Raw genomic sequence first — 25,245 nt, 5'->3', positions numbered from 1 at the left:
AGGGCACGTGTGACAGCACAGTCTAATGTCGGTAAACGCTGCCTGGCTCCAGCCCATGCTGACAGGCCGTTTTTCTCGTTAGCACGCTCGCCCCTTACTTGCACCCACATCACAGTTCTTCTTTAGAAAATAACCAAGGCCAGCAGAGAATTGAAGGGCTACTAGCCCCCAAGAATAGATGCAGTTTCCTCTTGTGTTGCAGAATAATAACTTGTGTATGGATGCATAGTAACTGAACTGCTTCTAAGACCAAATAGGTTAAGGTTCCAAATCGATAGCATATGTGTTTACAAACTATGATGAACAATTCAAATACTTTAGCTAAACATCTACATTTACCTGCCATGCACTGAGTCCGGGTGTCCTGGGTTTAGCAGGTTCCATGCCGCTTACTAATCCTATGGGAAGTTACGTGCGTTGGACAACTTTGGGGGTTAGATGGGATGTGAACGGTCAGAAATGCCTGGATATAGACCATGACTGATTTATGGAAGAGTGATTGTATCAAAATCACCGGTGGAAAACGAATTTATCTATGAACCATCTAAATAATAATATACTATACATGCCCGAGAGTTTATGGACATTTATAATAATTACAGATTTTTAAATTGCACTTTTTCAGTTGACACTTTGCAGTCTCACCTTTTCATTGTCCCCTGATTAACCTTGTGAGATTGGAACCACAGAGCTTATCATGAGCCCAGAGTTACCAGTGAGCAAAGAGAGAGTGACACAAGCCTGAATTCACCACAAAAAAGGAATGTGCCTGGGATCGCAGTGAGCCAGGGCATGTGTTAATAAGACCAGTAAGACTTGGTTTTCTGACTCCACATTACAGGGCCCTTTCACTGGTTCCTTTTGCCTCCTTTGTTAATAAATATGTCGCTTCCCTCCTGAGATGAATCACTTTGGCGACCCCCTTTCTAACTTCTGGCAATAAAATAAAATAGAATATTGCTCCCTTGGCTGGTCGTCATTTTGAAGATACCAGATGGGGCTACACTCTCATAATTCTCATTTTCCAGGACATCTCTCATTTCCCACATACAGGCTCCTCTGTAGCCATTTGTAGGGAAGGCTCTGGGGAAATAGGATAATTGCTTATAATCTTCCACATCCATTACCCAGGTCCCTCTGCTCAGGTATTTTTGACATTCTAAATGATCACTTTTAGAGATAATTCAAATCTGCTAGGGAAGACAGGGTAATTTTTCTTGAGCTGCTCAGTTTCTGTGTCTGCCTCCCATAGATGAAAGTTTGCAGATCCCACACTGCTGTGTCTGAATTAAATTTCAACAAATCCAATTTAAATTGTCTGAAAAGGAAAGAAAAAAAAAACTTTAATTAGTTTCAAGCAAGAATTTTGAACCTAGGGCGGAACCCAACCTTAAAAGTTGCTCTTCTCCCACATTTTTGTGGTCTTTACTAACTTATTGCTGTTCTTTTTTTTTTAAATTCTGGCTTCAAGGTGTTTTTGAGCACCTGCAGAATGTATATAGCACTGCAGTAGGTGCTTATTTTCCTCTTAGGATTCTGGGCCATGAGCTCAATGCCCTTTGTCATCCTTTTATTTTCTACAGATGCTGATTCATATAATTGTGGGCATGATGTAATGCAAGGTCTCTGCAAATTACCAATGACCCAACTATGGTGTGCTCTGCAAATGTAGGTTTCCATTCATCAAAGTCCCCATTAGTTATATCTTGTCATTTCCCCCAGAAATCAAGGAGATGGAAAAGTAAGCGTGAGGGATCGGACTCTGGGAATCGACCAATCAAGGCTGCTGGGAAAGTGATCATTCAGGATATTGCCTGCCTTCTTCCTGTTCACAAGTCATTGGGAGAACTATACATGTAAGTTCAGAATTTCAACTATGCCGTGCTTCCCACTTAGACATGAATATCAAAGTTGTTTATTTTATCTTATTATATTTTTTGGCCGTGCCTTGCAGGATCTCAGTTCCCTGACGAGGGATTGAACCCAGGCAGTTGAAAGCCTGGAATCCTAATCACTGGGCCACTGAGGAACTCCCTTTTTATTTTAGTTTTTGAGATACTGGAATCTTTTTTAGAAGAGGCCCAGTGCATTAGCTTTCTTCTGCTGCATAGCAAATTACCACAGACCTAGCGTTTAAACAACACACATTTATTATCTCAAAGCTTCTCTGGGTCAGGAGTCTGGGCATGGCTTACCTGGGTCCTTGCTCTGGTCTCCCCAGGCTGAAATTACGAAGTCAGCCGGGTGGTGGTCTTAACCAATGCTCAGGGTCCTCTTCCAAACTCATTCAGGTTCTTAGCAGAATTCAGTTCCTTGCAGCCGGAGAACTCAGGGAATTTCATCTTCTCCAAGACCAGCAGGAGTGTCTCACTGATGCTTCACTGTCTTTCTAAGGTCTCATCTGATTAGGTCAGGCCCACCCAGGAGAATCTCCCTTTTGACAATTACGGGAGTGATATGTCATCAGTATTGACTGGTCTTGACCCCGTTTAAAGGGAGGGTTTATACAAGGCCTGTACAGCAGGGGCCAGCAATCTTGGGCACAGTCTCAGGATTCTGCCTCCTGTACTTAATATGTAAAACAGTTTAAAAGCAGAGCTACTTTGGTTGAAGGGAGCTGGGAGGTGGGTGACAGGCACACAGAAGCTGCTGACCTGTGGTTCCCCTTCTTCCTGAACTTGAACACATAATAAACAATATTTATTTTGTTGTTTATGTACAACACATTACTCCTTGTTAGAAACTGCAGTCAGCATTATACATATCTAAATCAATTTTTATTCAACCCTTAAGCCTGGGGAACTCCCCAGAAAAGCTAGCTGGCAAATTGTTCTTTGAGTCTGGCCTCCTTTCCTGACTTGGAAGAGGTAAGCAATTTCACCTTCCCCAGGCCTGAACTCACAGTGTATCATCAGCTGTAGGTAAGCTTTTTCTCCATGTTACGTAGAAAGGGAGCTTAAGGCCAATACGAATAAAACATTTTGAGTGACAACCAAAGAGGCAGTTTTTACTTTATTTGTTAAACCAGGAGTAATTGATTTAGAAGTCAACTGGAAAGAAACTTTTTAATTCTTCTTAAATTTCAGATTGAATGTGAATGATATTCAAGAAACATGTCAGAAGAATGCCACTTCTGCCTTGCTTGTTGGAAGGAAGGATCTCGTCCAGGTATTTTCCATTCCTTTTGTTGGAGATCTGGATTTTCCTCTTGGAGCAGGTTCCTTTCACTTTATTGTTGTGGTTTAGTGACATTTCAAGGTGTACCTCCTATTTTGTAATTTCTTTCCCATTTTCTTTGCCAAACTGTAGGGCTAGAGCAGCTTTTTAAATCCCTTGGATGTTTTTTTTATTAGTGCTTAGTTGAGGAGGTCCTAAAGCATTTACAAGTGTTTTTATAACATCCCTTTTCTATTCTAGGGCAGGGTGATTGTTAGTACGTAAATTTGGACGTCTTTATCTTTGCCATTTACACCCTCAGTTCTGTTTTGTTTGTTTTTTACTTTGAAAAATGCTTCATTTCATAAAAGGTTTACCAAGGCATTCTTAAGATAGAGACACATTCAGTTTTAAAACAAGGTGTAATATTACAAGAATTAAAATGTCCTTCATCTTTGCAGAAACACATCAGTGCTTAAGCAAGTTGCTCCTGTATTGGTGAGGTTTTTTATTTTTTAGTTATTTATTTATTTTTGTTTGTTTGGCCGTGCCACGCGACTTGCGGGATCTTAGTTCCCTGACTAGGGATCGAACCTGGGCCCTCCGCAGTGAAAGTGCAGATTCCCAACCACTGGACCACCAGGGAATTCCTGGTGTTTTTTTTTTTTAAACTGTTTTATTGAGATTATAGTCCATAGACCATGCAATTTACACATTTAAGATGTACCATTCAGTGGCTTTTAGTATATTCACAGCATTTTGCAATCATCACCATAAACAATTTTGGAACATTTCCTTTACCCTGTAAAGGCACCCCACACCCCTTGTCACCGCTCAAGCCCCTCTTCCCCCATCCAGCCCTCGCCAACCACTAATCTATGTTCTGTCTCTATTGCATCTTTTATTCTTTAGTATGAGGATTAGATTGAGCAATGGAAACTATGAGCTGCTGTCCTATCTGCTCAGTTTTTTCCTTGTAACCCTCCAAATGACCCAGAGCTAAGGCCTCCCCTTGATTTTTATCTGATTGAAAAATCCCTAAGATTTCCTTTTGTCTCCTAGTAAACACCGTCAAGTCTCTGCTGCAAACCCTTTTAAGTGAAACTTAGAGTCATGGATTTAATCTGTTTCTCTAAGGACCCAGCCACCTAAAATTCTGCAAACACTAAGAAGGCAAAACAGAGTAGTGGAAGTAGTGGGGAATTTCTAACAGGAGGCGTCAGCCCGACTCTGCTCCGTAGCGGTGTAACACTGGGCCAAGTATTTCCGACTCTCTCAGCCCCTGTATATTGGTCAAATGAGACCCAAGAGAATAATTGCCTCATAGGGTTGAAGAGAAGATTGGTTCACGTGCTGAAAAAACATTATCTGAGGAAAAATTACTTTCTAAAGTGTTTTTTTTTTTTCTTTTAAGTTTTTAGGACTTTTATGGCAGGGTTGATTTGGAAGTTCAGGCTAGTCCGAGTGAAGTGGAAAGACCCTTCCCTGGGGTTCAGACATACCTGGGTTTACATCTGGGCTCTGTCCCTTTCATGTTGTGTGATCCTAGGCAGCTATCTAATCATTCTGAACTTCAGTTTCCTCAACTGTAAAATAGGAACAGTACTTCTAAGGTCCTTATGAGAACTAAATAAGGTAATATGCATACAGTTTCCATACCTGTATCTGGTAGATGTAAATACCCAGTATGTGGCAAATTATTGCTGCTCTTCTTGCAGTTGCAGTCATCATTGTGGTGTGGTCTTCCTTAACGGACCGGAAATGACATCAGTGCAAGCGCTTGGAGAATTTGTTGTTCTTTTTGCACATATTGAAGATGATGTGTCTACTGTTTTGCATAAGAGTTACAGGAATAAGCCTGTCAACTATTTCTGTTGAAGGCACTTAGGGAACGTGTAGTACAAGTGAGGAAATAATGGGCCCAAGTTGTCGGCCAGGGTAGTAAACATCCTTTCCTATCCCAGAAACCTATGAACTTCTTCCAGCAACCATCCAGGCGGTCCACTGATCATAGAAATGAATATTTTTCTTTTGAACCAATACTCGTGGGGGTTATTTAAGTATACTGGAGCCACACGATTTAATTGATTTTTTTTTTAATATATCTGATGTGTTTCTATACCTGTTTTTCAGTATTTTTATTTGCTTATTCTTTTTTTTCTTCTATTTTAAACTCCTTGATTCAAAGTCTGTATCTTCTTCCTTTCGGGTTTTTCTCAGAGTCTAGTAGTGTTTTCCAGTTGGTGGGCATACAGTGATGTATTGCTAGTAAGAAAGATTTCCCAAAAATAATATTCCATTAAAAAAATATATATATATATTTATTTATTTGGCTGCGCCAGGTCTTAGTTGCGGCGTGTGGGATCTTTTAGTAGCAGCATGCGGGCTGCTTAGTTGCAGCATGTGTGCTCTTAGTTGTGGCACACATGTGGGATCTAGTTCCCTGACCAGGGATCGAACCTGGGCCCCCTGCATTAGGAACGCAGAGTCTTAACCGCTGGACCACCAGGGAAGTCCCCAGTATTCCATTTTTAAAGGTATAGAGGGGAGGGGACTCTGTTGATGGTGTGATATATTTATATTTAGTGTGTGCTAAATCTTGGATCTAATAGACACGTCATGGACATTAGTTTCTGCTTGAGGACTCCAAGCCCCGTGAGGTTTCAAGTTTGGGGATATTCCTCAGATTTGATGTCAACCAAAAGAAAGCCGAGTCTATTTTTTCTTGGCCTATTTTTCTGTAACTTCAGAGAGTATACTGAAACTTTTGTAATGGAAGGTTTTTCATTATTTGGGCAAAGGACAATCTTAAGTGTGATACCGAATGCATTTTTCTCTCCCTGCCAGTTCACTAATGAAGCAGCAGAAAAAGCCACATGAGTCAGTGGTTAAATAGACCATGCAGGGAAGTTGTTGCATGGTGTCATTCCTCTGTTGTCTGCTTCATAAAAGCTTTTAAGGCTAGTGTTTCTCAAATGTGCACACAAGTCCCCCGAGAATCTTGCTAAAATGCAAATTCTGCTTCAGTAGGTCTGGAGTGGGGTGTCAGACTCTGCATTTCAGTAAGCTCCCAGCTTTGGCCGCCCCCAGAGTAGCAAGGCTTTAGGCTGTGTGTGGAGGAGGAGGTGGGGTTCTTTCGTGGTTCGCGGTCCTGTGCTCACCAGTCTGAGTGTGGGTGTTTCTCTTTGATCTGTGCAGGTTTGGTCGCTGGCTACAGTAGCTACGGATCTTTGCCTTGGTCCGAAGTCTGACCCAGATTTGGAAACACCCTGGGCTCGACATCCATTTGGGCGACAGCTACTGGAGTCCCTGTAGGTTTTGAGAGCTAAAAGTGAGGAAAATGAGTGATGTCAATTTTAGGTCTATAAACACTTTCAGTGTTTTTGTCTAAGAGAAAAGTGCAAAGGCCTGAGGCATGAGAAGAGGAAGTGAGACCTTTCCTTTTAGGGCTGCTATAATTTCTGTACAGAACTCACTTCTTAGAGCAGAAGGAATTATACAGTATTTGTCATTTATAACAAGGATTTGGGACTCATGTGTCCTTGAGAGATTTATGCTTTGGCCCAGAAGTGCATCAGTCTGAACACAGGAGTTTGAGTTCTTGAGGTAGAAAGTTTCTTGGGTGCTATAGAATCTCGCCCCTGAGAACAGGTTAGAGAATTGCACGTTGGCCTTCGTGTTTTCCAAAGGCCACGATGCATTCACCCTGTTAGACAGTTTATGAAAACCTTGAGTTTGTGTTTGATTTATTGCACTGAAATATGGCAAACTGGAAATACAGTGTGCAGAAGATTCACAACCAGGAAAAACCACTTGAGGTTTCAAGACAGGGAGGCCCAGGTCCTGACAGAGAGATGGAAAAGCTCTCCTTCCTTCAGGTGGAGGTTTGCTTTACCTACTTGTTGAGGCCAGACCTGGGACACGTGCTCATGCTTCAGGTTGCTCATGGTGCTTGTTCTACCCACTTCATATGAGGCTCATGAGATAGTGTGAAAACACCTTAAAACTATTAGACATTGCTTGGTAGGAAAGTATCAAGTCCCTGGGATCTCTACCTGACATTCTATCTAGCACAGTTGTACTGAAAGGAGCAAAGGGGATGTGAGGACCTAAAAGGTAAAACCATCCCCTGTTGTTCTTACTTAATAGCTCAGACTCATAATGCCACCTCCCGAGTCTGTGACCTGCTCCCCATACTGTGGTGGCACCGTGCTCTCTGAGCACCTCCATGAACCCTAGCCTTAGGTCATATGAATGGAGGACATAGAACCCCCCCAGGAAGCAGTGTGATGCCTGCTTGGAGTTGGGGAGGCCGAGAGAGCATGTATGGCCTCACTCAGATGTGAGTTGAGTCTCCTTAATTCTTGAAGAAGCTCCATTCAAGTATGAGCCCAGGCCTGGATGCCAGCTAGGAGCTTTCAGATTGGTTATATCTAGGTCATGTGTAATACTCAGATACATGTTATTCCAAAACAAATTTAGCCAAACTCAAAGTCGATCATGCCCCCAGATCTGCAGAAAGCCCTCGTTCCTGAAGGGGGCTTTTGAGGCAGAATCAAGAATTCTCCCTTCCTTTATGGTTTATCACAGGATATAGTTCCCTGTGCTATACAGTAGGACCTTGTGGTTTATCCATTCTATATAAATGATAATGGAAAAGAGTATGAAAAAGAATGTATATATATGTATAACTGAAGAACTTGGCTGTACAGTAGAAATTGACACAACACTGTAAATCAACTATACTTCAATAATATAAATTTAAAAAGAAATTCTGACATCCTACCCCGATGGCGACAACCCGCTGCTGTCGTGACAGTCATCCTTCCCCCTGTCCCCTTTCTCTCCAGGCTGGCTCATTACTGCCGGCTCCGGGACGTGCAGACGTTGGCTATGCTCTGCAGTGTGTTTGAAGCCCAGTCTCGGCCGCAGGGGATACCAAACCCCTTCGGGCCTTTTCCCAGCCGCTCATCTAACCTTGTGGTGTCCCACAGTCGATACGTAAGTTGGGGGTTTCCTGGTGTGAGTTTGACTTTTCCCAGAGGTCGCCATCATGGGGAACGGCACTCTCACACTGCTCCTGTTTGCTCTGCAGCCCAGCTTTACATCCTCTGGTTCCTGCTCGAGTATGTCCGACCCAGGATTCAACACTGGTGGCTGGAACATAGGTTGGTATGGCCTTAGCCCACGCTGGGTTTTTTTGTTTTTTTTAAAACATCTTTATTGGAGTATAATTGCTTTACAGTGGTGTGTTAGTTTCCACGCTGGGTTTTTATACTCTAAATGTGGTGTGCGATTTAATATGTAATCTTTACTTGATGAATACTCTCCATATTTTTCCTTGTTTCTCATTGCCCCCCACCCCCACCCACACACACAGAGTGCGCCGCAAAGCTTGCGGGATCTTAGTTCATCTTAGTTCCCCGACCAGGGATCGAACCTGGGCCCGCTGCAGTGGAAGCTTGGAGTCTTAACCACTGGACCGCCAGGGAATTCCCCCTCTTTGCCCTTTTTATAAAAAATTAATTCATTAATTAATGTATTTATTTATGGCTGCATTGGGTTTTAGTTGCTGCACGCAGGCTTTCTCTAGTTGCGGCAAGCGGGAGCTACTCTGTTGCGGTGCGCAGGCTTCTCATTGCGGTGGCTTCTCTTGTTGCAGAGCATGGGCTCTAGGTGCACGGGCTTCAGTAGTTGTGGCTCATGGGCTCTAGAGCGCAGGCTCAGTAGTTGTGGCGCACGGGCTTAGTTGCTCGGTGGCATGTGGAATCTTCCCAGACCTGGACTCGGACCCGTGTCCCCTGCATTGGCAGGCGGATTCTTAACCACTGCACCACCAGGGAAGGGCCCCCCCCCATTGCCCTTTAAATTGAGTATGATGGGGATACTGTAGTCAGCAAGGTCTGGGCTTTTCGTGTTTGAACAGGCTGGTTTCTGGTCTCTCTGCCTTGCTGGGTTGCTTTCCATCTTGTAACCTTAAGAAACTGACAGTGGGACTTCCCAGTGTCCCCCCGCAAACGCTAACCCTTATCCTTTCTCCTGCACAAGCCCCTTTCCCGATCATCTGTGACTTCCTGTTACCTCCCTCTCCCCACGTACCTCCTTCAAGGTAGAGAAATAAAGCTGAGCCTGGTTCCAGGTGGCCGTAAAGGTCTGTTTAACGAGGAAGTGTATTTGTGTTTTCTGGATATTTTAAATTTCTTTTTAAAAATGATCTTAGTTTTGTTGATTACAAAAGTACTATTTGCCCAGTGAAGAAAAACAAAACAAAAAGCATTAGTGGAGAAAATAGTAATCATTGATTCCCCCACCTAGAAATAACATCTGTTAACATTCCAGAACATTTTCTTCCAATCTTTGTGTGTGTGGGGGGGGTCATTCTATATTTGTGGTTTTTGTGTTCCATTTTTGATTTTGTCATGAGCATTTTCTCATGTCATTTAAAGAGTTTTTATAAGTAATGCCTGCCTAACAGTCTACATCATCTCTACCATAATTTGCTTAATCATTATGTGTGTACTTAATTATCAAGTTACCTTAATAGTAAACACCTAGACAAAAAGGTAAGGCTAAGAAAGTGTTCTGTTTAGTTCCATTTCTCAGGATCTTCAACTTAGCTTATCTTTCTTCCAGGGAGTAAATTGGACACAAGTGCATTTTGAGAGTTTTCAGGTATTTCCCATGCCTTCTCTGATTTTCATCTTCTCTTCCCATTTGATTTTTTTCAGTGGGAAGAGAGACAGAGCACATATCTTCACCCTGGGGAGAGTCCTCACCAGAAGAAATCCGATTTGGGAGTCTGACCTACAGTGATCCTCGTGAGCGAGAGCGTGACCAGCACGATAAAAATAAAAGGTAACGACCTTCGCGGGTGGGAGCTGCAATTTCATGATGCTTAGATTCTCCAAAATCAGGACTCTTAGCACATTATGTGTCATTTGTTATACTAAGTGCTGTTTGGCCTTGAGCTTGTTTCTCTTAAAGGAACTGACCGGAATTTTGAATTTGATCCAGGCTTCTGGACCCCGCCAATACCCAGCAATTTGATGACTTTAAGAAATGCTACGGAGAAATCCTCTACCGCTGGGGCCTGAGGGAGAAACGAGCTGAAGTGCTGAAGTTTGTTTCCTGCCCTCCTGATCCTCACAAAGGAATCGGTGAGTCAGAATTTCTTTCTGTTCCCGTCACTCTCTGAAAAGTCCTGTAATTTAATGTGCCCATAACATAATACTTGGAATGAAGTTCCAGTTTCTCATTTATAAGCAGAAATTTCTGAAGCATTTTGAGTCTGTTTCAAGCTTCTGAAAACCCTGGCATTTCATGAGGTGGTTACATTTTTATTGTAACGGAAGAAGTTTTCCATACAATCCTCAGATATTGATTGGAAGTAGCGATATTTATTCAGTGATTCAACTGATGTTTATCAAATTCCTCTCAGTCACAGTGCTAGCACACTCCCTCCCTCCCGTGGTGGAACTCACAGACCAGTGGGAGAGAAAAATATAATTACAAATTGTGATCAGTATTTATGAGCAAACAAAAGGGGTGTTGGGGCAGGGAAGCAGCGGGGGAGAATCTTAGAAGACGTGTCGAGCTGTATCGGGAAGGCTCTCTGAGGAGCTGAGGTTTGCAGGATGGGGTGGAGCCACACATGCAGCGAGAGAGCAGCACGAAGGGCATCTCATGCAGAGGGAGCAGGTCCGTGGGGGAAATAACTTGTTCTTCTAAACAAGTGGAGGAAGACCAGTGTGGCTAGAACATAATGAGTGAGAAGAGTGATGTAAAATTAGACTGTAGGATAGTCAGACTTGAGAGTCATGGTAAAGAGTTTGGATTATATTCTAAGTCCAATGGTGAACTTCAAAGGACGTCAATAGGTAAGTTATATGACTTCCCTGGTGGTCCAGTGCTTAGGACTCTGTGCTTTCACTGCCATGGGCCCAGGTTCGATCCCTGGTCAGGGAACTAAGATCCCGCAAGCCGTGTGGTGAGGCCAAAAAAAAAAGTAAGTGATGTGCTCTGGTTTCCATTGTAAGAGGATCCCTTTGGCTGTTATAGGAAAAAAGGGTTGGAGGAGGGTAGAAGCAGAGGTAGGAAGGCCATTTGAAGATTCTTAGAGTAGTCAGAGAGAGATGAACGACCTAGTCTTGGGGTGACATCAGTGAAGGTGGAGAGAGATGAGTGGAGTAAAAATGTATTTTAGAGGTAGACTCAATATGACTTACTAACAAGTTGGGTATGGGCTTGAGGAGAAGAGGCAAAGCTTAGATGATTCCCAAGTTTCCAGCTCAAGCAACTGGGTAGATGGTGGTGCCATATTCTACGATAGAAAAGATTGGAAGAAAATTGAAAACTCAGTTTGGGACAGTTGGAAATGTTGGTGAGGTTCAGACTATAGAAGTCATGCAGGCAGTTGGATATGAGTCTGGAGCTGAAAGGACAGTTCAGGGCTAAAACTAGGAATGTGGGAATCTTCCCCATGTCGGTGGTGTTCAAGCTGTGAGAGTTGAGTGCGTTTACCTGGGAGCTGGGGGGTGGGGTGGAAGAGGATGGGAGGAGCAAATAAGAGAGCCCACTTACTCTGGGCCTTGAGAGAAACCAGGACTTGGGGATTGAGTCTTGGAGGAAGAACCAGAAACAGAGACTTAGAATGAGATATCAGTGAGTTTTGAGGAAAAGCAAGACTGTACTATGAAAGAAGCTAAGAGAAGAGATGTTTTCTAAAGAGTGACATGGGGCTTCCCTGGTGGCGCAGTGGTTGAGAGTCCGCCTGCCGATGCAGGGGACACAGGTCGTGCCCCGGTCTGGGAGGATCCCACATGCTGCGGAGCGGCTGGGCCTGTGAGCCATGGCTGCTGAGCCTGCACGTCTGGAGCCTGTGCTCCGCAACGGGAGAGGCCACAACAGTAAGAGGCCCGCGTACCGGTTAAAAAAAAAAAAAAAGAGTGACATGAAAGACAGATACAAGAGTGGACTGAACACACACTGATTTCCTTTCTCTCCCAGATCCTGCCGAAGTGCCTACATAGAGCTTTTCTGTAAAGACACAACCATGCAAGGAGAAGTAATGTTGGCAGTAAAACTTGGGACCTGGTGGGGCAGATAGGTTAGTGATACCTGATCTCACGGGGAGAAAGCTGAGCCCTGAACTGGCCGGCAGAAAAACAGCAACGCACATGGCAGAACCCCCAGGTGGCTCAGGAATTAGTGGTACCACGTACCTCTGCAAGTGGCATGAAGGTGAGGTCAAAAACAGGAGTATTGTGTCATGGCCTTTCTAGCGTCCCCAGATCCCCACTCCTAGTTTGCAGAGCAGTTATCACCCTTCCTCTCCCCCAGCAGAAAACAGAAGTTCATTCTCCAAAGAAGGTGGACACATTTCCCAATAAAGGGGCCGCCACATAGCTAGCATATGAATGAGGAAAGACCCAGGAATATAGAGAAGATCCTAGAAGCTTCCAGAGGGAGAAAACAGGTCACATACAAAGGATAGGAATATGAATAGCATCACACTTTTCGGGAGCAATGAACTAGATACTGGAACTAGATGACAACAGTGCAGCAGTGCCTTCCCTGTTCTCAAGAAAATGATCCTCTTAGAATCTCTTAGAATTCTAACCTAGAATTCTGTACCCAAGTTATCCATCAAGTGTAAAAGTAGGCCTTCAGCCTATCCAAGGAGGAGAAATAGATTCAAGCCAGGAAACCAGGGTGTTGGGATGATGGTGAAGGGAGATGTACGTGACAGACCTGAAGACAGACCAGTCCAGGTTGGAGCTTCAGAGCATTGTCTCCAAGAAGAGAAAAAAAAATCTGTGTATTTCAGTATATATAGTGTATTTCAGTATTCAGTGTATTTACAGAAGATTCAGATGTTTGGAGATGAATTATCAATAAGTATGTAACTAAGCAAACAGGAAAAACAAGACTAACTCTAGGAGGAACAAAATGTGCAAGAAAGAAAGGAAGTCATCATGGTACGTGGCTTGGCTTGAATAATATTTACCTAGAGAAATAATGTGAAAACAGTACTGATCCAACCAACTGATAATAGAACCACATGAGGAAGATGAGGAACAGGTGGTACATGAGTCTGGTTGGGGAGATTGGGGAATGAAAGAGCTTCCACCAGGGAAGGTCAAGAGACAGTGCTTAAATATGACAATTAAGAAATAGCTTTATGAACATGTTGTGTAGAGATAGGGAGGTAGGAACAGAAGAAATAGTTAAGAATTTCCTCTAGAGGGTGATGGATGTGGGAGTGGAAGGGAATGCTGCTTTTCATAACACGATACATAGAATAATTTGACCCTTTAAGTTGTGCGAGTATAGTTTCAATTAAAAAAAACAAACCAAACTAATATATAAATACATACATACTAATACATACATTGAATAACAAGGATTATTTTAATATGGATTATCTTTTTTAAAAAAAATTTTTTTTTTTTTTTAATTTTTGGTTGTGTTGGGTCTTTGTTGCTGTGCACGGGCTTTCTCTAGTTTTGGCGAGCAGGGGCTACTCTTCGTTGCGGTGCGCAGGCTTCTCATTGTCGTGTCTTCTCTTGTTGCAGAGCACGGGCTTTAGGTGTGCAGGCTTCAGTAGTTATGGCACGTGGGCTCAGTAGTTGTGGCTCGCGGGCTCTAGAGTGCAAGCTCTGTAGTTGTGGCGCACGGGCTTAGTTGCTCCGCGGCATGTGGGATCTTCCTGGGCCATGGCTCAAACCCGTGTCCCCTGCATTGGCAGGCAGATTCTTAACCACTGCGCCACCAGGGAAGCCCCAAATATGGATTATCTTGGTGCGCGTACGTAAAGAAACGCAGACAGAAAATGCTATTTGGGTACATATTTTTCAGAGCATCTACATGCATGAAAGTATATCAGGGAGAGATTAATGATGGCCTGGAGCAATTTGTCTTTTAAAATTAGTTTCCAGGGAAATAAATGAATCACAGAGATATGTAACTGATGTGTCCATCAATCAGTTAGACGTATTGACATCTCCTATTATAAAGGTCGTGCTGGGTTCTGTGGGCTGGACAAAGAACTGTAAGGTGTGGTTTGGGGAGGGGGTCATTCAAGAAGTCTATAATCCAATCAGAGAGATGAAACTGAAGCTCATGAAGACTTAAATGATGTTTGAGAATGAATAGTCTGTCCTAATACCATTACAAACAATGCTACAAAATTTCAGAAAGAAGGGGGGAGTGTGGATTGTGGAAGAGTCACAGACAAAAACATTAAGTATTTCATCCTTAAAGTTTTTCCTTTGGAAGAGTCAGACTACCCAAATACAGGAAATAGCAGGTATCGAATATGACAAGGTTGCCAAGTTGGTCTCCTCCTGGTGGAAAACCAGCAGTTTCCTCTCACACTTACCACATCTGCAAGGGTCACTCCATATCAGCAGCAAGATTTGAGGGATGAAGTTGTTTTCATTTAGGGGATTAGATATTTATAGAAGGGACTCCAGGCTTCATTTATTTTGAGGGGATAATGCTAGACAGAGTATTCTTTAAAAAAAAAAAAAAAAAAGGAAAAAAAACCTCCATATGCAAGGTGGTTTTTGTCTTTGTTTTTTCTATTGAGGTATGAGGCGCTAGGTCAGAATGGTGGTAGAGAAGGTGCAGCCCACCCCCAGTTCCTATCTGCCCACCTGAATTTTATTCAGCAACTTTCTGTTTTGGTTTATTAATTTAATGTCTTATTTACTTGGCTGGGTTTACTTACATTTGTGTAATTTGTGGTGTTAATTAACACACATAACTCTTCTGTGTGATTAACAAACTAGAATTGTATGACACTAAACCTTTGGAGTTAGCTTCCACCTGGAGGTTCCGTAAAGCCTTGGGAATCATAATTTGATCATTCCATGTACCAGCAGTATTTTTATTGTCCTTATTAGTTTGTCTGTTAGGAACCAAGAATGATCCATTTCGCCTCTACCAGGTTTCACCTGCAAAGCCTGTACCTGTGATTCTGTGCCTCCTTCCCTGAGATCCCCCAAGTTAATCAGTGTTCCAGGGAAAGACACTTGACAGCTTTGTGGTTTTCATCAGTGTCTTATAGTTTTCCGAGTAAAGGTCTTCTACCTCCTTAGGTAGGTTTATTCCTAGGTATTTTATTCTTTTTGATGTGATGGTAAATGGGATTGTTTCCTTAATTTATCTTCCTGATAGTTCATTGTTAGTGTATAGAAATGCAACAGATTTCTGTATATTAATTTTGTATCCTGCAACTTTACTGAATTCGTTGATGAGCTCTAGTAGTTTTCTGGTGGTGTCTTTAGGATTTTCTGTGTATGGTATCATGTCATCTGCAAACAGTGACATTTTTGCTTCTTCCTTTCCAATTTGGATTTCTTTTATTTATTTATTTTTCTTGTCTGTTCGCTGTGGCTAGGGCTTCCAGTATTATGTTGAATAAAAGTGGCGGGAGTGGTCATCCTTGTCTTGTTCCTGATCTTAGAGGAAATGCTTTCAGCTTTTCACTGTTGAGTATGATGTTAGCTGTGGGTTTGTCATATAAGACCTTCATTATGTTGAGGTATGTTCCCTCTATGCCCACTTTATGGAGAGTTTTTATCATAAATGGATGCTTAATTTTGTCAAAAGCTTTTTCTGCATCTATTGAGATGATCATATGGTTTTTATTCTTCAATTTGTTAATGTGGTGTATCACACTGATTGATTTGCTGAAAAACCCTTGCATCCGTGGGATGAATCCACTTGATCAAGGTGTATGATCCTTTTAGTGTATTGTTGGATTCAGTTTGTTAAAATTTTGTTGAGAATTTTTGCATCTGTGTTCATCAGTGATATTGGCCTGTAATTTTCTTTTTTTGTGTGGTATCTTTGTCTGGTTCTGGTATCAGGGTGATGCTGACCTTGTAAATTATGAGTGTTCCTTCCTCTGTGATTTTTTGGAATAGTTTGAGAAGGATAGGTGTTAACCCTTCTCTAAATGTTTGGTAGAATTCACCCGTAAAGCCTTCTGGTCCTGGACTCTTGTTTGTTGGGAGTTTTTAAATTACGGATTAAATTTCATTACTGGTAATTGGTCTGTTCATATTTTCTTTTTCTTCCTGGTTCAGTCTTGGGAGATTGTACATTTCTAAGCGATTTTGAACACATTCCACATCCCTTTGTACCTCCTAAAGTGAAAAAAGTTAGCATGTTTACCAGCATCACCCAAAGTGGATGCATACTCTTACCAACTGTTAACTGGTGGTCATGCCATTATGTGCAACAATGAGTGGCAAGAGAGAATATTAAGATTATGCTCAGTGACTTAGTGTTTTTGTATTTTTTCTCTTTGGGAATTTAAATCCATTTAGAAATTGTCTACACCCCTAAAGATTATTTGTTAGTTAAATGAAATATAAGTTCAAGGTCTTAAAGTTAATAAGGATGTTAGAAATTATGTTTAAGTGACACACTAAAAAGAAACATGATTACTAATGATGTATTGAATTTTTCAGCAAGATGACATTTTAATCATTTTACCCAGATAGAAGTGGAGAATAGTTTACATATACAGTTATCTCAAGTGCCAAAGAACAACCCTTTTAAAAAGACATGTTATTATCATTCAGTTTACGTGAACACACGGTTTTTACATTTTCATAATTTTAAATGTTGAATCTTTTCAAACCAATAAAACCAGTAAAGGAAACTTAAGAAATATTAACTAATCAGTTTTTATTGAGAACACAAAGCAAAGTCTTACATAATATATACAGTTATGCTTTACAAAACTAGAACAAAAAATTCTTTAATTTGTATGGAAACACAAAAGACCCCACATAGCCAAAGCAATCCTGAGAAAGAAAAATGGAGCTGGAGGAATCAGGCTCCCTAACTTCAGACTGTACTACAAAGCTACAGTAATCAAAACAGTGTGGTACTGGTGCAAAAACAGAACTATAGATCAATGGAACAGGATAGAAAGCCCAGAGATAAACCCATGCACCTATGGTCAATTAATCTATGACAGAGGACGCAAGAATATACAATGGAGAAAAGACACTCTCTTCAGTAAGTGGTGCTGGGAAAACTGGACAACTACATGTAAAAGAATGAAATTAGAACACTCTCTAACATCATACTCAAAAATAAACTCATAATGGATCAAAGACCTAAATGTAAGGCCAGACACTATAAAACTCTTAGAAGAAAACATAGGCAGAACACTCTTTGACATAAATCACAGCAATATCTTTTTTGATCTGTCTCCTAGAGTAATAAAAATAAAAACAAAAATAAATAAATGGGACCTAATTAAGCTTAAAAGCTTCTGCAGAGCAAAGGAAACCATAAACAAAACAAAAAGACAACCCACAGAACGGGAGAAGATGTTTGCAAATGAAGCAACCAATAAGGAATTAATCTCCAAAATATGCAAACAGCTTATGCAGCTCTGTATCAAAAAAACCCCCAAACAACCCAATCAAAGAATGGGCAGAAGACCTAAATAGACATTTCTCCAAAGAAAACATACAGATGGCCAAAAAGCACATGAAAAGGTGCTCAACATCACTAATTATCAAAGAAATGCAAATTAAAACTACAATGAGGTATCACCTCACACCAGTCAGAATGGCCATCATCAAAAAGTCTACAAACAATAAATGCTGGAGGGGGTGTGGAGAAAAGGGAACCCTCCTACACTGTTGGTGGGAATGTAAATTGGTGTAACCACTATAGAGGTTCCTTAGCAAACTAAAAATCGAACTACTATATGATCCAGCAATCCTACCAGGACATATATCCAGGGAAAAACATACTTTGAAAAGACACATTCATCTCTATGTTCATAGCAGCACTATTCACAATAGCCAAGACATGGAAGCAACTTAAGTGTCCACTGACAGATGAATGGATAAAGAAGATGTGATACGTATATACAATGGAATATTATTCAGCCATAAAATAACAAAATAATGCTATTTGCAGCATCATGGATGAACATAGAGATTATCATACTAAGTGAAATAAGCCAGAAAGGAAAGAGAAATATCATATATCACTCATATGTGGAATCTAATTTTTTTTAAATGATACAAACGAACTTATTTACAAAACAGAAACAGACTTACAGATACTGAAAACAAACTTATGGTTACCAAAGGGGAAACGTGACGGGGGAAGGATAAATCAAGAACTTGGGATTAACATACACACATTACTATATATGATAGATAACCAACTAGGACCTACTGTAGAGCACAGGGAACTCTACTCAATATTCTGTGTTAACCTATATGAGAAAAGAATCTGAAAATGAATGAATATATATATATATATGTATAACTGAATCACTTTGCTGTATACTTGAAACTAACACAACATTGTAAATCAACTATACTCCAAGAAATTTTTTTTAAAAAAGTTATGCTTAGAGAAAGAAGACAGCTTTTTTCTGGGGGGGGCGGGGGGGCTGCGTTGGGTCTTCCTTGCTATGTGTGGGCTTTCTCTAGTTGCAGTGAGCGGGGGCTACTCTTCATTGCGGTGTGTGGGCTTCTCATTGTGGTGGCTTCTCTTGTTGCAGAGCACAGGCTCTAGGTGCACAGGCTTCAGTAGTTGCAGCATGTGGGCTCAGTAGTTGCAGCACGCGGGCTTCAGTAGTCGTGGTGCACGGGCTTAGTTGCTCCATGGCATGTGGGATCTTCCCGGACCAGGGCTCGAATCCATGACCTCTGCATGGGCAGGTGGAGTCTTAACCACTGTGCCACCAGGGAAGTCCCAAGACATAGCTATTTTTAACCCAAATTTTCAAACCAGTTTATCTCAGGATTTACTTTAACTAGGAACTACCATAAAATTTTTTCCTTAGCTACCATGTATTTAGAGTCTCTATTTGTCCGTTTTTATGACTACGTGTTGTGGTGAAGCAGAGGAGCTGGCTTTGATAGAAGAAAGAAACCAGGACCCTTCCTCTACAGTAGGAGGTGAAAGAAGAGGGAGATGTGACGAATTGGGGGTGTTGAGATGAAGTGTCCCCCATTGGAAGGCTTCTGTTTTCTTAGGGAAGGGAGGGAAGAGGCCATCGGGTGAGAGAGAGAGAGGCATGTGGGAGGGGTTTAAGAATATGGCAGAGGTGTGAGGTGGGCACCTGGGAGTCAGGGAGGAAGAGCCTGACCACTGCACACAAGCCAGGAGTCTACCTGGAGGTGCGGTCAGTGAGACGAGCATCCTGACGGTGCGCCTTCCCATGGGAACGCTCCTGGGCTGACGCGGAGGAGGCCAGGGATGGGGCTCATCCAGGTGAAGGTTTTGCCAGGTGGTACCATGAGGGAGAGAGGGGCCAAGGAGTTCAGGATATTTGCAAAAAAGTGACTATGGGGCTTCCCTGTGGTGCAGTGGTTGAGAGTCCGCCTGCCGATGCAGGGGACACAGGTTCGTGCCCCGGTCCGGGAAGATCCCACATGCCGCGGGGCGGCTAGGCCCGTGAGCCATGGCTGCTGAGCCTGCACGTCCGGAGCCTGTGCTCCGCAACGGGAGAGGCCACAACAGTGAGAGGCCCGCGTACCGCAAAAAAAAAAAAAAGTGACTATGAAGTGGAACCGTGTAATTCAGGCTGGTCAGAGGGGAAACTACAGCCAGAGAGGGGCTGATCGCGTGGAAGTGCAAGTGGACTTTGGATAGAATGAGAGACGGTGGTGGATTAGAGGTGAGAGGACGGTGACCTGGGAGGCCAGGTGTGCAGAGGGTTAGTGGCGTGGATTTTGAAGATGCCAAGGATTGGGGTGGAGGGAAGATTGAGAACCAAGAGCAGAAGTCTTCAGAGCATGGGGCGGGGGGTGTCCAGAATGTCGGTACATGACAGTAGAGGGAAAGGGGAAAGGCTGGTGAAGCCAGGGAGCAGTAGCCTCAAGAGGAGAGTACGGTCTGGAGGCAGCCATGCGCCACCCTCCCCTCCCACCCCTCCATCTTTAGGATGTAAGACAGAGCCGGCCTTCCCTTCGGAGGAGGCCGAGACACAGCGGGGTTTGGTTAGGGCCAGGTGGTGAGGGGACCATTCCCAAAAGAGCCTGTAGAGCACATGGGCAGGTCTGCACTCGATGCAGCACAGTGGGAGGCGGTCTGGGAGGAGGAAGGATCTCCAGGTAGCAGGGGGTGAGCAAGGGAGCTGGGCGGTTAACGTGGGCCGCCTGGCCCCAGGGCCGTGGCTGAAGCGGACAGGGACTTCAGGGCAGGCGGGGGCCAGCGGAGCAGGGCGGTCCTAACTGCTCTTCCCCACGCTGGGGCAGCCCTGTGGTGGCCTGACTCCGTCCATCTTAGGCTGCTGGGTCATTGGCAGGCAGGTAGGGAAGAGATTGTAAGACCAATCAGCTCTTGCCTGAGTGTCGACTGATCCTTCAGTGCTTTCAGACAAATGTTTGTTAACTGCCTTCTCTGCATCTGTAGCTGTTGGGGTGGAAGAGGAATGAGATGGAGCCTCGACCGCTGCAGACACTGGGGTTTCCACCCAGGGCCTCGGGGAGCAAGGCGCCTGCTGCACCCTCTGCCCGCACCCTTCCACTGTGGTGATGACAGCAGCTCCTTAGTGAGGTTGTAGAAGAAGGGGTTCTGCCATTAAAAAAAAGAAAATTGAACAGCAGGGGTCTAATAGGATCCTACAGAATCCCCCAAATGAGTACCTCGTTATTACTCACAATGCCTGGTTCCCCTTTGCAGAACTGAACTCACCATGTCTCTTTTTCGGCCATCTCCACCCTTCTCCAGAGTTCGGTGTGTACTGCAGCCACTGCCGGAGTGAGGTCAGGGGCACGCAGTGCGCCGTCTGCAAAGGCTTCACGTTCCAGTGCGCCATCTGCCACGTGGCCGTGCGAGGGTCGTCCAACTTCTGCCTGACCTGCGGGCATGGGGGACACACCAGCCACATGATGGAGTGGTTTCGGACCCAGGAGGTGTGTCCCACCGGGTGTGGGTGCCACTGCCTGCTTGAAAGCACTTTCTGAACTGACAGCCCGTGGGAGTTGTGGGAAATCCCAGAGAACCCGTCAATGCCGGTTGACAAGCTCTCTGCCGGGAGAGAGGCTCCAGAACCCACCCCTAACTAGACAGGGATGTGTTCTTCTCAGAGACTGACACGGTGCCAGCTGTTCATGAGCCTTTGCTTCTCTTTTGTTGGCTGTTGGTGGCATGGATGTCGGTGGAGGAGGACACAGGCAGGTGGAAGTTTTCTTGGAGAAAAGCACCTGCCTCCAGAGCCGTGTTTACCTTTAAGACGACAGCATCCTTTCTGATGCCATCAGAGAGATCAAGGTTGGTTGCAAAGGACAGTCTCCTGAGCCAAAGGACAGTGGACAAATGGGCTTGTGACATAAGTTTATGCATCTATGACCTGATGGACTGTGGCCTTTTAAAATATACTTAAGTTATAAATATGTAATGTACTTAAGGATCCTTAAGATGTATTTTTCTGTTTGTTATTTCTCTTCCAGCTATTCTCCCTTGGCTAATAAAATTCTAGTCATCGTTTGAAAAACAAAGAGATGAGGTTGAATGATATTTTAGTGAATCTTCTTTTATTCTGCTTCTAATTGAAATTAACTCTTTGGCCTAGGACCAAAGTCAGCGCTCACATTTCCAAAGGAAATGCTGATTTGCTTTTGTCATCCAGCAGGAGAAAATAGAATTTGACATTTAAGGTTCTTCCCAACCCCAAGAGTTTTTTTTTTAATCATTTCTTTTAACAAAGGAAAATGAAATTACATGGCAGCATTGCTGTGAGAGTCTCCCGTTGCCACTGTGTAGGTTGGCTGGGTTCCTGTAAGTGCCTTCACTCTTCCCTTGGGCTCCTTCATACGCTTTGACCCATGTTTATCTGCATCCACCAATTCTCCAGAATGATTCTCAATGCTTCCCATTTTGTATGTGCCAGGAAAGAGACATCTTTTCAATATTGCTACTGAAATTTATATTTATTTATTTTTAATTTTTATTTTTTGGCTGCATTGGGTCTTAGTTGCGGCACGAAGGGGTCTTTTGTTGCAGCGTGGTCTTCTCTCTAGTTGTGGCATGTGGGCTTTCTGTCTCTAGGTGTGGCGCGCGGGCTCCAGAGCATGTGGGCTCTGTAGTTGTGGCGTGTGGGCTCTCTAGTTGAGGCGCACGGCCTCAGTAGTTGTGGTGCGCAGGCTTAGTTGCCCCACAGCATGTGGGATCTCAGCTACCTGACCAGGGATTGAACCCACGTCCCCTGCATTAGAAGGCAGATTCTTTACCGTTGGACCACCAGGGAAGTCCCTATATTTATTTCTTAGAATTTTACAATTCCAAATTGATTAGCTTAAGAAATATAACTCCATGTCTCAGAATGTGAAAGTGTTGTACATCACTGTGGGTTTTTTTGTTTGTTCTTGTTTTGTTCTTGAATTTTCATTCATTTATTTATCTTTTGGCTGCACTGGGTCTTTGTTGCTGCGCAAGGGCTTTCTCTAGTTGTGGCGAGCGAGGGCTACTCTTCGTTGTGGTGCACGGGCTTCTCATTGTGGTGGCTTCTCTTGTGTTGCACAGGCTCTAGGTGTGTGGGCTTCAGTAGTTGTGGCATGTGGTCTCAGTAGTTGTGATTCACGGGCTCTAGAGCACAGGCTCAGTAGTTGTGGTGCACGGGATTAGTTGCTCTGAAGCATGTGGGATCTTCCCGGACCAGGGCTCGGACCTGCATCCCCTGCATTGGCAGGCAGATTCTTAACCGCTGCGCCACTGGGGAAGTCTGCATCGCTGTGTTTTAAACTACAGGTCAGGACCCATTAATAGATTGTGAAATCAATGTAGTGGATAAAAACCAGAATTTTAAAAAATGAAACAGAGTAGAAGAGACATATCAGAACTTAAAAAAATGAAAAAAAAACCCAGAATTTTAAAAAATGAAACAGAGTAGAAGAGACGTATCAGAACTTACCAGACATAGGGTAAACATTGTTTTCTGTAACTTGTTTACCAGTGTATATGCACACACCTGCATATGTATATAACAGATCACAGTGTAAATTCCTTCCTTCCTGAGAGTTATGGTCAAAACGTTTTCAAAGCACTGTTTTAGATGATGCTTATATGAACATCATCCCTGTGTTACTGGGCACAAAACACCATGACATAAGAAAGGCCTGGATCCTGTGCAGTGAGAGCAGAGGTTTAACCTTGGGCTATGATCCGAGGTAAGATGCCAACGTCTTTGCAGAGTGGGCTGAATAACTAGGTGTAGTAGGTACATGGGAAGTGGATAAAGGAGGCGGCCAAAGACATCGGAATTTGTTCACTTGTTTATATCGACACTGCTGTAATGGCACCATGGGATAAGTCGACAGGTTTTTACAGTAAGTCCCCTATGTACGAACAAGTTCCATTCCGAGAGCGCGTTCGTAAGTCCAATTTGTAAGTCCGACAAAGTTAGCCTAGGTACCCAACTAACACAATTGGTTATATAGTACCGTACTGTAGTAGGTTTATAATACTTTTCACACAAATAATACATAAAAAACAAACACAAAAAATAAAGACAACATTTTTAATCTTACAGTGCAGTACCTTGAAAAGTACAGTACTACAGTACAACAGCTGGCATACAGGGGCTGGCATCGAGGGAACAGGCAAGAAGAGTTACTGACTGGAGGAGGGAGAGGAGGGAGAGGAGGTGCGAGACGGTAGAGCTGAAGGATCGTCAGCAACAGGAGACGGAGGGCAAGCTGCAGTTTCACTCACGCCTGACGTTGATGGCAAAGGTTCTGGTTCCTTGCTGGACTGAATTCTATCTACCCTCTTGAAAAAACGGGTAGTAGCTCTTTTTTCTCATCATAGATGACACGGTAGCACTGGATTGCATTCTGAATGGCTGCTGCAGCCTTCTTGTACCGCTCTGTGTTCGGGTCCTGTGCCTCAAAAACTAACAGTGCCTCCTCAAATAAAGAAAAACCCCTTGCCATTTCCTCCATTGTGAATCTCTTCGGTTCTTCAGTTACTTCTTCCTCTTGTCTCTCTTCGTCCTTTCTCTGGGCCTCCAATTCCATCAGGTCTTCATTAGTAAGCTCCTCGTGTTACCCAGCAACAGCACTGTACAATAAAGTACACAAAAGCGCAATCACTTATAGAGGATGCACGTACATGACAATGTATGCTAGACACGTGAACTAACTTACTTGATTGGACAGGCACGTCCTCATCTCTGAAAGTTTGCAACTTGAAGGTTTGTATGTAGGGGACTTACTGTACTGAGGATCTGTCACGTTCCTCAATGAAGTCACACCATTTGCAGAGAACAATCTTTTCCTGTTTCCCCCAGTGCTTGAGCTCATGTCCTTTGACTCTGTTCCCTTATGGCAGTTATCATTATTTTCCAGTAAGACTTGTGATTGAAAAGCAGTCAAAACTTTCAGGAATAGTTAATGGATGTGAACTCGGCCATCACTTTGAAAATACACAGCTAATCCTGGGAGACTGGTTATTACCTCCCGAACCAAGTAGCAGAAATCCTCAGCTTTACCACCAAGGGGGATGCCTGTTAGTGTTTGGGAAGTCCTGTATGGGAAGGCCCATGGATAAATCATTTAATTTGGACTAACAGAAAAAAAGGTAGGAAAAGCACAGACAGGAGTATCTGGCTTTTCCTTCTATCATAAAAATATTCCTCTTACAGTAACATAACTCTCATAACTATCTCTTAGTACTATCTTTATTTGGCTACGTTTAGCCAAGATACAGTATAAAGGATGCGAAGCGATTAGATAGAAATGATGTCCCTTTTCTCACTGAGCTCAGCTTTGCTGTCACGGCTCTGGATTGCCACGCAGGAAAGCACTGTCTCTCACTCTCTGTGCTTTCAGAAGATTGAAAGTATGGCCTCCATAACCTGGCCCTCCCTGCTAGATGCCTCTGTGTCCAAACTGGGAGTAACTCTGGTTTAAAGTCCTGGGGCCAGGCCAGACATTACTGTCTTCTGCCACTATCTTAATTTAGAGAGAATCGTGGATGAAGAACACCTCCAAAACGGTCTCTGTGTTTTTTCTTCTTTTTCTAATGGAGATCAGAAATGGAAGAAAGGGAGAAAAGATCAACACTGGTATCCAAAATAGGTGGATTTTCTTT

General features: G+C 43.3%; 1 protein-coding gene and 1 non-coding gene across 8 annotated transcripts in view; one reads left to right on the top strand and one right to left on the bottom strand.

The window, feature by feature from the left end:
* Positions 1-21,653, top strand: part of WDR59 (WD repeat domain 59) — an 86,544-nt gene extending 64,891 nt beyond the window's left edge. For 6 of the 7 annotated variants that reach the window (XM_089903305.1, XM_022583198.3, XM_089903304.1 and 3 more), the window contains 8 exons: positions 1,723-1,856; positions 3,087-3,168; positions 6,355-6,467; positions 8,007-8,157; positions 8,252-8,324; positions 9,885-10,011; positions 10,171-10,313; positions 20,884-21,653. In XM_089903305.1, the coding sequence (XP_089759431.1) occupies positions 1,723-1,856; positions 3,087-3,168; positions 6,355-6,467; positions 8,007-8,157; positions 8,252-8,324; positions 9,885-10,011; positions 10,171-10,313; positions 20,884-21,119 (1,059 nt within the window). In that variant the 3' untranslated portion in view covers positions 21,120-21,653. Of the gene's footprint in view, positions 1-1,722; positions 1,857-3,086; positions 3,169-6,354; positions 6,488-8,006; positions 8,158-8,251; positions 8,325-9,884; positions 10,012-10,170; positions 10,314-20,883 lie in introns of those variants that run through there. The other variant, XM_089903309.1, reaches the window with a different exon arrangement.
* TRNAR-CCU (transfer RNA arginine (anticodon CCU)) lies at positions 5,596-5,668 on the bottom strand. The gene has a single exon. It is a non-coding gene; the product is annotated as a tRNA-Arg (tRNA).
* Positions 21,654-25,245: the final 3,592 nt, after the last annotated feature.

This window comes from Delphinapterus leucas, chromosome 20, assembly GCF_059928025.1.
Source record: "Delphinapterus leucas isolate spDelLeu-1000000601 "Yukka" chromosome 20, BTC_Dleu_Yukka2, whole genome shotgun sequence".
Lineage (NCBI taxonomy): Eukaryota > Metazoa > Chordata > Mammalia > Artiodactyla > Monodontidae > Delphinapterus > Delphinapterus leucas.
This window is presented reverse-complemented; position numbering and strand designations above follow the sequence as displayed.